The 10,665-nt window shown below is 43.5% G+C and overlaps 2 protein-coding genes across 5 annotated transcripts in view; one reads left to right on the forward strand and one right to left on the reverse strand.

Annotated features, from left to right (window-relative positions):
• LOC139533828 (bridge-like lipid transfer protein family member 3B) overlaps positions 1-4,308 on the reverse strand; it is a 50,391-nt gene extending 46,083 nt beyond the window's left edge. For 2 of the 4 annotated variants that reach the window (XM_071332250.1, XM_071332249.1), the window contains exon 1: positions 3,862-4,307. In XM_071332250.1, coding sequence (XP_071188351.1) covers positions 3,862-3,905 — 44 coding nt within the window. In that variant the 5' untranslated portion in view covers positions 3,906-4,307. Of the gene's footprint in view, positions 1-2,370; positions 2,612-3,861 lie in introns of those variants that run through there. The other 2 variants (XM_071332248.1, XM_071332253.1) reach the window with 2 other exon arrangements.
• Positions 4,309-6,501: 2,193 nt separating this feature from the next.
• On the forward strand, positions 6,502-10,192 carry LOC139533829 (cytoskeleton-associated protein 4-like). The gene is made up of 2 exons (XM_071332254.1): positions 6,502-6,970; positions 8,676-10,192. Exons 1-2 carry the CDS (start codon positions 6,662-6,664, stop codon positions 9,912-9,914), a joined length of 1,548 nt encoding a protein of 515 aa, XP_071188355.1. The 5' UTR covers positions 6,502-6,661; the 3' UTR covers positions 9,915-10,192.
• Positions 10,193-10,665: the final 473 nt, after the last annotated feature.

A 10,665-nucleotide genomic window follows, 5' to 3' on the forward strand; every position in this document is an offset into this window, starting at 1 on the left:
GAAACACCTCACACCACCAGCCACACTCACATTGTGTGTGTGTGTTCCCAAAGGCCAATGTTTTGACATACAACAAGGCCTCGAAGGCAAGAGTCAGCCTTTCTCTCTTGCCTTCAGGAGGTCATTGCAGATAGAAACACTCCTAGTATAGCGTGGACATGATGTTATCCTAGTCTACATGACAGAGAAGCATGGCTGTTCTACATTATATATTTCTATCTGAACATTGATATGTTGCACCTCATTGTGTGGAACCCTGGTGAATATGCCCCAAGCATTGACATCACTATAATGAGCAGTGGGTTTGGCTTCTTCCAAGCAGGTCTGCTTCAAATGCACGACCAAACACGTAACGACCCTTGGAACTAACAATGACATAATTCCCCCGGTCCTGCTGATGCTAACAGTAATGTACACACACAATCCAATGTTGTAGGACACTAAAGCTTTGTTCACATTGGCAGTTTGAAGTGAGTCAGATCCTATTTTGTTGAATATCCGATTCAAATCTGTTCTTTTTCCTGCAGTCTTAATAGCCAAAAGCACATAAAATTGGTTATTTCAGGCCACATTTCAAACCACCTTCATAGGCTGTTTGAAATCAGATACAAATCTGATTCCTGGCCATGCGACTTGTGTCTGAATGGTCAAATACGATTTATTTGCCTTCAAGTGGTTTTCAAACTTAGCTACTCTCTAGGAACAAGATATGCCTAATATGTTGACAGTAAAAAAAATATAAAAAAAGTGGTAGCTAACTAGCTTGTTAATTGTTTACAAACAAATGAGTGAATGTGCTAGAAACAGCTACCAAACAGCTACTGTTACCTAGCTAGCTAGTTGACTGCTGTGGCTAGCCAAAAATGACTAATTTTTCAAGTTGAATCATCTTATCCTTTGAGGCTTTAAAAGTGTTCTTCCACTATGATTTTAAACATTCAAATCAACTGGGACACATCCATGGCAGGCATTGTTGTCACTTTAGATTGATACATAACTTCTAACTGATAGGAAGCACCACCATCAATCAGTCTACACCACTGCACAGACCCATCATTACTATGAATACTAGCTTACCCATGTCAGCAAATGTCTGAACACACATCGGATTTGGTCATTTTTAACTTGCTGTTTGGACAGTCAGTATTCCAAAACAGATTTGAAATACAAAACTGACTTGAGCATTAAGGCCTACAGTGTGAACAAGGCTTAAAAGGAAATGACAGTCATGGGCTGTGAATGTAAAACTTGGCTGTGGCCATTGTTTGTGGGACCATGAAGGGCACAGCAACCACTAGCCATCAAAGCCTCTGCCTTGCCGCATAAATACCAAGGGCTCCGCTGGCAATAATGAAAGTCAAGGGCTTTTGTTCACAATGCATTGCTGGCAGGAAGCAATGCATTAAAAAGCATAATGCACTTTCCCCTTTCTAAAGCTACAACACTTGTTTAACTGCATTGTGTGTGACTATAACAAAGCTTACTGTTCTAGGTCAATCCAAAACAGTTTGCAAGTCATTCATTCTTATCCAGCCGGTAACATGGGAGGTTCAACCTACATCTAAAAGGTTCAAGGTTTTATCTAAGCTTTTATTTTTATAGGCGTTATTATGTGTTGTTTAAAGACAGTTTTCTAGGAGCTACAGGTGTAAGGACGTGAATGCTCTTGGATCATTATCAATCAGTCGTAGGTAGTTTCAACTGAATGTGATGGGGCAACTTATGTTATTACGGAGAAGTTCTCCCCTCAAATATAATGGGTAAGGATTTCAATGAACTTCCCTCGAGGCACCAACCTGGAACAATAAATAATGCATGTGCCTAGCTGAAAGCTGTCGATAACAATGGGTAGGACAACTGATGACTGTTGCAAACATAGGGACTATATTGTGTAGACTCAGTCTCAGGTGTAGTCTTTTCTCTCCATGACCCGTGAAAAATATTTCACACTTCACTAGCTGATTAAATGTGTCTATTAATCCTTTATCAAATACTTGTGAGGGGAAAAGGTGGCGCGAAACTTTGCCTACTACAACAAACAAGGCCTCTATCTTCCCTGCTCAGTGTCCATGGTACTGGCAAACAAACAAGGCATGTGTGTATGAGGTGTACAGGTGCTTAGTCATCTCTATGCTGTGGAAGGTGCATTATTATCCCAAACTGCTAATGCAAGCAAGAGCAGACATACATACAGCCCCGGTGCAAGTAAATACAATAGAGCAGGGGTGTCAAACTCAATCCATGGAGGGCCGAGTGTCTGCTGATTTTTGATTAAGACCTAGACAACCAGATGAGGGGAGTTCCTTACTAATCAGTGATCTTAATTAATCAATCAAGTACAAGGGAGGAACAAAACCTGCAGACACTCACCCTGCCGTTGAATGAGTTTGGCAAATGTGCAATAGAGCAGAGTTCTCCAATCTCGGTCCTGGGGCCTCTCCGGGTGCACATTTAGTTTTTTGCCCTAGCACTACACTGCTGATTCAAATAACCAACTAATCATCAAGTATTGATTAGAACGAGTTTGGGGAACCCTGCAGTAGAGAGTAAAGTTGGTGTGTTCCACTCAGAATGGCTCCCGAGTGGTGCAGCGGTCTAAGGGACGTCACTACAGACACCCTGGTTCGAATCCAGGCTGTATCACAACCTGCCGTGATTAGGAGTCCCATAGGGCTGCGCACAATTAGCCCAGCGTCGTCCATGTTTGGCCGGTGTAGGCTGTCATTGTAAATAAGAATTTGTTCTTAACTGACTTGCCTAGTTAAATAAAAGGTTAAATAAAAATGTAAAAATTTTAAATGGCCTAAAATGACTTAACTTTCCCCGATGTGGCAACCTGGTCTCAGAGCATTTCCTATTATTCTGCACGGAAACCCGAGACATTATATTTAGTATGATATGTAACATAAGACCTATGGTTACTTTAAGGGAAAACTCAAGTGGGGTGGTTGGTTGCTCCGGGTGGGCGTATACCGTGAACGTCTAGCAACTAAAAGGTTGTAAGTTTGAATATCATCATGGACAACTTTAACATTTTACCAACTACTTTTTAGCTACTTTGCTACTACTTAGCTAACCCTTCCCCTAACCTAGTTAAAGTTAGCGATCTTAATGTTAGCCACCTTGCTAGAATGTGTAACAGATCATACGTTTTGCAAATTCGTAACATAGTGTTTTGGGAATACGTAACATATAATACGAATTGTAATTTAACATACGAAATGGGTGATGGACAACCAAAAATCAATACATACCATACGAAACGTAACAATGTTACTAAATGAACAGAATAATACGAAATGTTCTGAGACCTGGTTGGATGGACCTAGCTGTCAGTCCAGTACGTGGCGTGTTTGTCTCTGCCAGAAGCATATGCTGCTAGCTAGCTAACCAGTGTAGTTTACCTGGCTAACTAGCTAGCTAGGTGGCTAATGACAATCATTGACTGATGTAACCTAGCAAATAGAAAACTTGCTATATCTGGCTAAACAATGATTAACGGGACATAACTAGCCAGCTAATGTTAGCGTACTGGTGGAGCCTAGGCTAGGAAGATGTTGCGTTAACAATACGCAAGGTTAGCCATAACCAGTTATCAAACAAGCCAGTTAACTAGCTAACTAAACACGACAGACACCGGTTTGTTTTTGACAACCAACAAGCAAACTTGCTCGTAACTGGCTAGCTAGCTAGCTACGCTAACCAAGTTCAGCTGCGCAAGCATAGTGAGTGCCCCGCCAGTGGCCTCGTGCGCTCTATGGCACAGCGTTGCTAACGCGCTAGCTTGGTTCCCAAATGAAACCCCTTTGGGAGTTAGTTGTATTTTGTCTCTCCGCCTGGTTCATATCGATTGACACTGACCTGGAGAGGTGTTTGAGGATCTGTTTCTTGATCAGCCCAGCCATGACCGCATAAATTATTTATCCCAGCGATGCAGTTCAAATTCTCAATTCTGAGTCAGGGTGCATTTTTTGTGGTCTTTGTGAGACTAGCCCAGTTCTCGCTCCCTTCACACGGAGATTTGACAGGAAAAACCAAACCTCCGAGACGCAGCTAGCTAGCTTCAGAAGGCATATAAGCCATGACAACTAGTGCTAAAGTCCATCTTCACTGCAACAGCACCTGGAAACACGGCCTGTGCAACGTCTGATGGGCGGGCCAGCGACGACCAAAGTCAAAGATACAAGACTTGCGGGCGGAGCATGGATGACTCAGGCATTACGTCAGCACTGTCCCATGTATTGTTTTATTTTAGAAGTGAAACCATAATTGTCTGTTTTTACTGTGGCTGAGTACATATTTGGGGGTGGGGCTGCTGCGATTTTCTTCGCCGACGGGGGTACGGTCTACCTGTGAGTCCAGTTCCAGTCTCCTCTCGAAAGACTGTCATTCAGTGACCTCTGGTGGACAAAGGCAGGGAGAGGGGTCCAGTTGCAGCTTTCATCTATCAGGCCCATCACCTCTCAGGCCCCTCTCCAATGCCAGGACCATCACTTCCGGGTCTGACACATTAAGCAGAAGCTTTTTTTCTGTTTACCACAGAGAGGATAGCGTCCAAACGACTGACAATTCACTTTAGGTCGAAACTAATACATAATAAACGGTACGCAGTGTCCTTCGTCCCCACGTACATCTGCTATCCAACACAACAGATTACACACCAATTTTAAGCTAAAACATTGCACAATAATTATACTACAATGATGGCATAGGCTAAATTAAAAACTCTGATAATACTTTTATTTCCCTTTTGACCCACATTTTTATTGCATAGACAGTCAGGGGAAATCCATTATATCAAAAGTGTCAGTTAAACACAAGCATCAAGATCCCCGCAACAAAGTGTACAAGCTGTAATGATATGCTAACATTCATTCAGCCATTTTGGCAGTATAGTCATATCAGTGAGTGTGTTTACATGCATGGCAATAATTAGATATTGAACTTATTATGGCAGTAGGCAGATTATGAAATAGTAATGTAAACACCTTACTCTGCTTACTGTATCTTAATCAGCATAAGGTCAAAATTGAAGTAAGCATATACCGATTAAAACACCTGGTTTTCTGAGCAATCTTTCAAATTATTAGGACATGTAAACACCTTAATCGACGTTCCAGCAGTGTATTTGATCTGTGCATGTGCTAGCACCAGCCGAGCAAGGCTCTCTCTATGGCGTGAGTGAAGTGAGTTCGGAACAACTGAATGTATGCCTTAGACCAGCCTTAGAAGTATTTTTCACATTTTATATGTCCAAACTAAGAATCAAATATGCTTCTCAAAAATAACATGTCTCTGTGATTGCTGATTTTCTCCATTTATCAGAGCTCCATCAGGTAGCCTGATTTCAGATGTGTCCATATACATTGGATTATTAGGGAAATTGTTATTCTTGCAAAGCATGTAAACCTTTTAATTGAACTATTATATTCATATGACTAGCCACAATAATCGCTTTATTGTGTGCATGTAACCGTACTCACTGAGGGGGTCCTGGCGTTGGAGGGGAGCCTGAGACGAAGGGCCTGAGATATTATGTCCCACCAGTAGGTGGCAGTATACAGAGGGGCCCGAGGTATGATGGACCTGTGAGTCTGCAGTTAGACTCTATTGGACAACGGCCAAAGTGCTTGGAGTGTACAAATATCAGATAACTATATCATCCTGCAACTTTTATCAAACCTTTAAAAACACACGTGAAAACAATTATTTTGTGACCGATTAATAGAAAACAGAGCGTTTTGTTATCCATTTTGTGTACAATATGCTTTTTTTTTTTGTATTGTGGTGCTAGCTAAATATTATTGAAACTATTCAAATGTCCAACTCAATTGGTTTTCAGTTTGAAATCGGTGAGAGCAATCCTATCATGATTTGGAGGGAACATAGCTACATAGCATAGGCTAGTGATTAGGTTACGCTGATTAGGTAATAGAATGCCAATAGCCTAATGACTTCGGCACAATGGAAGAAATTGAAAATAGGCCTATTTGTTAACATGCATTGTTAATGGATTTTTTTTTTTTTTACATGAGTAGTTGTTCGAAACACTTCCTGGTCTGGAATAGCAACATGCCTTGGCTTGAGGGAACTCTCGGGAAGGGATGTCGAGGCATACACGATAAACCTACTCTAGTTGCCACGTATGAAGGGAGGAGCAAATGAGAGGGAAAAAAACTATCCAACAACCCCTCCTCTTTACTGTTGGTACAGTATTGAAACAAATTACATCAGTTGATTTCTGAGATCATTATTTTTCGAGACATGTTTAGGCTGTCCTATTCCAGGATTTTGGCTTATATAAACAGGGTTTGAAAGACATGAAACATCAATTGGCCTAATTCTATTATTCCAAATAAATAGGCCTAGTTTTTTCCTCAACTTTATCAGAACTAGTTACTGTGTTTCTGAAGTCTTGATGACATAATTCCATAGCCATTGGAGACATAAGGCAAGTACAGCCACCAAGTTTACAGTCAGAACGTCAGGCCCCACAACAAGAGAGACGCCCCCTTTTTTGCATACCTCAACGCGAACGGAGTTCTCGGAAAGCCACATCGCGCTCACTGATACGCTAAATGTACAGTGAAGACAGTATACAGCATCTGTAGAGACCAGCCTCACACTTCCTCGGACCCCCTTGTAGAAAGCCACATCAGACATGACTGCGAGACACAGAAACAAGAACAATTTAAGCGAAAAGACTGCTTCACCCACGCAAGATGACGTGGCGAAGAAAAGTCCGAAACCTAGTAGTAATGGTAGCCCCTCAATCCAGGGTTCGGGGTCGGGGAGTTGGGTCAAAGTTATAGCTGCTTTATGTTATATCGCATTAGTAGCCGCTGCGGGCTTTGCTGCAATTTATCTACAACAAGTGTTAAAAGAAGTCCATCAAATCAGCAGCAGAAATGAAGAGACCGTACGGAAGAATGCAGAGGTTGCGCACAAAGTAGAGAATGTTCTTCAACAGGTAAGCAATGCAATCGATATAGGACTAACCACTAGCCATTTAATGACAAGGTCACGAGATAAGACCGCACACCAAAACTAGATAGGATGAACATATAGACTACAGAGAAGAAATGGCTAGAAGAGGGCCATCTCCCCCTCCTCCAAAAGCTTGATGAGCTGGCACAAGAAAAGTACAGATGCAATCTATGCTATTCTTTCCTAGAGAGAGAGAGTACTGACATTGCAACAAAAACAAATCCAGGTTAATGGAAATGCTACATCCTTTATAATAAAAAGGGAAGTTATATTTGTATAGAATTGAGGAATGCATTGATATAATGTATGCACATTGCATCCCATAAATTATCTTACATTTTTATCCAGCTTGCTATGTAACTGCATTAATTAATTCGGTCAATCAGTTATTCCTTCCTTCATCCATTCACTTCTTTTCAAGCCTTCATGTAAATTCACTTAACTTGTCATGCATAAATTGAGATCTCCCAGACCAGTTTGAACTAAACCAGTTTGAACTGGATGCTTACAGTTGTTTTACAGTTGTTGTTTTTTTAGATCTACCCAACAGGCTGAGAAATAGCTGAGTTATGTAATAAAGCAACGTAACCTACTCATAAGTTACTGTAACTAGGTAAATGTGGTAAAGAAACCCATCAGGGAAAAACATTTGCGAAGAACACACATTCAACAAGTAAATCCTGAAACATGCATTGCAGTCTCCTATATGTAAACTTCCTGTGGCTGTGTCAACTATTGTTGTATAAAGCTACAGTATGTGATTAACTGTGTCTTTCACTGCAAGCTATAGTCTATTTCAATAACTACCAAGGCAAAAAACTATTTTGTCAGGCAAATGACTGGTCAGGGATAGGCTCTTCCAACTTTCTTGGAATGTATTGTACCTGTGTTTCCAGTACATCCAGTACACAGGTGTGACTATACAGATGTACAGCTTTAAACCTGTGTTATACAATTTAATAGTGTTAGATAATGTGGCGATTATATTATTTATGCATACATACAGTATTTATAGTATGGATGTGACTGATTGTAAGGATTTGACAGATTATTCATTAAAGACTAATCGAATAATCATTAAGGCCCTAATTTGTAATGATGACCAAAGGTTGACCTACACTGAGTGTACAAAACATTAAGAACACCTTCCTAATATTGAGTTGCACCCCCCCCCTCCCCCTTGCCCTCAGAACAGTCTAAATTTGTCTGGAGATGGGCTCTGCAAGGTTTCGAAAGCGTTCCACAGGGATGCTGGTCCATGTTGACTCCAATGCTTCCCACAGTTGTGTCAAGTTGGCTGGATGTCTTTTGGGTGGTGGACCATTCTTGATACACACAGGAAACTGTTGAGCATGAAAAACCCAGCAGCGTTGCAGTTCCTGTAACAAGCTAGTGTGCCTGGCACCTACTACCAAACCCCGTTCAAAGGCACTTAAATCCTTTGTCTTACCCATTCACCCTCTGAATGACACACATACACAATCCATGTCTCAATTGTCTCAAGGATTAAAAATCCTTCTTTAACCTGGCTCCTCCCCTTCATCTACACTGATTGAAGTGGATTTAACAAGTGATAAGGGCTCATAGCTTTCACCTGGATTCACCTGGTCAGTCTCTGTCATGGAAAGAGCAGGTGTTCTTAATTTTTTGTGGACTCAGTGTATGATTCCCTGTCTGTGGTTGTGTAGGTGAACAACGTGAGGGGCGCTGTAGACGGGTTGGAGTCGGCACTGGGCACCATGCGGGCAGAGCAGGAGGTGGGGAGCCGGGCGGTGAGGAAGGGCGAGGCGGCGACACGGCGGGTAGAGGAGGCTCTTCAGAGGCTCCAGAACGAACTGCTGGTTGACCTGTCAGAAGGTATCAAGGAGGTGAAGGAGGCCAGAGAGCGGGACTTCTCTTCCCTGGAGAAGACGGTGGAGGAGCGCCTGGCTGAGTTGAGTTCCTCCATCGCGGCCAGCGTGACTGAGTTCACCGAGGCCCAGGGTGAGACTCAAAGTCAGCTGGCTGACCTCAAAGCCCGTCTGGATGACATGGAAGACCCGGCGCTGATCAGGCAGGAACTGTCCGCCATTGTCGACACCGTCGCCGGGCTCAGCGCCACTAAGCAGGCCACCGATGAATCTGCTTATTCGCTGAGGGAGCAGATCGCCGCGGTGGGGGCGGAGCTCCAGACCCGTAACCAGGAAATAGCCTCGATGTCGCAGGAAGTGGAGGCGGTGAGGTTGCTGGTGCAGGAGACGGCGGGGAGCCTGCGGCAGCAGGTGTCGGGGGCAGAGGCAGGCATCCAGGCGTTGACAGATCAGGACCAGAGCCTGCAAAGCAGCCTGGAGCTGGCCACCGAAGCTCTACACAGTCTGGAGAAGGAACTGCGGGGGGAATCGGCCAGGGCTGAGCAGAGGTCCGACGGTCTGGAGGTCAGACTAAAAGTAGCGGAGGAGGGCGGAGACTCCCTGGCGGCGTCGCTAACAGACCTGACTTCCAAGTTTGAGGCTCTTCTTGCCAAGTACGATTCCCATGAGAGCACGCTCGCCGCCCAGGGCACAGCAGCTGAGAAGGCCCGGGCCACTCTACAGGGAGAGCTAGAGGAGCTGAAGGGCAGCCTAGGGGAGCTCCAGTCCAACGTGGTTGCACTGAGTGGCGCTCAGACCAATCTGGCTTCCAGGGACTCTAGCCTGGGGCAGCAGATAGAGGGGCTGGAACAGAAGCTGGAAGCCCTGGGGGAAGTCTCCAAGTCAACCAGCCACCCCCCACCAGAGCTGGAGAAGCTGAAGAGCACCGTGGATGGCCTGGTGGGGAAAGCTGCCAAGCTGGAGAGCCATGAGAAGGCCATCGAAGCCTTACAGGGGTCACTACAGAAGACCATTAGCTCATTGGAGGCCTTGACCAAATCCCCAGCCGAAGAGCAAGAAGGTGTAAGGGGAGCGTAGGACGAAGAGGAGGAGGAGGGGGGGTAGTGTTCAGGAGGTGTAGACTGGGTTGGGTCAATGAGAAATGGGAAACGTGGACTGCTGTGAATTTTAATACAACACTGCACTGTAGTTTTTTGTTTGTTTATTTACATTTTTTCTCATTTGAGTTTTTCATTTAGTCAGATTATGTTACGGGTGGTTTCACAAACCCAACTTGCAATATTAGCTCTTGTTCAGGAGCGTGTTATGTTTAACTGATTTGTGTTTTGTTACAAAAATTAAATTGGGTCACCACATGTTTGTGTAGACAAGGCTTTGAATTGATTTACATGTATATTATAAAATCTTCATCGTACATTGTATGGGGCTAACTCACTCCAACCGTCTCCGTGACAGATGCAAGGTAGCCATTTTGCACACCACCACACTTCACCAATCTCACTGGAGGTGAGTATTGAGGTGAAAGGTGAGTGGATCGGTCTGTTTCTAGGAGATCATTGGATAAAGATCATAGAAAATCCTTCATAGGATACAGGCTACAATGTTAAAGCACTCCCAGTTCATTTAAAGGCTCACTCTAGGGATGTGCTCCAAATGGCTCTCTATCCCCTAAATAGTGCACTACTTTTGACCAGGGACCATATGCCTCTAGTAAAAGTAGTGTACTACAGTGAGCTCCAAAAGTTTTGGGACAGTGACACTTTTTGTTGTTTTGGCTCTGTACTCCTGCACTTTGGATTTGAAATGATATAATGACTATGAGGTTAAA

Source organism: Salvelinus alpinus, chromosome 11 (genome assembly GCF_045679555.1).
Source record: "Salvelinus alpinus chromosome 11, SLU_Salpinus.1, whole genome shotgun sequence".
Classification (NCBI taxonomy): domain Eukaryota; kingdom Metazoa; phylum Chordata; class Actinopteri; order Salmoniformes; family Salmonidae; genus Salvelinus; species Salvelinus alpinus.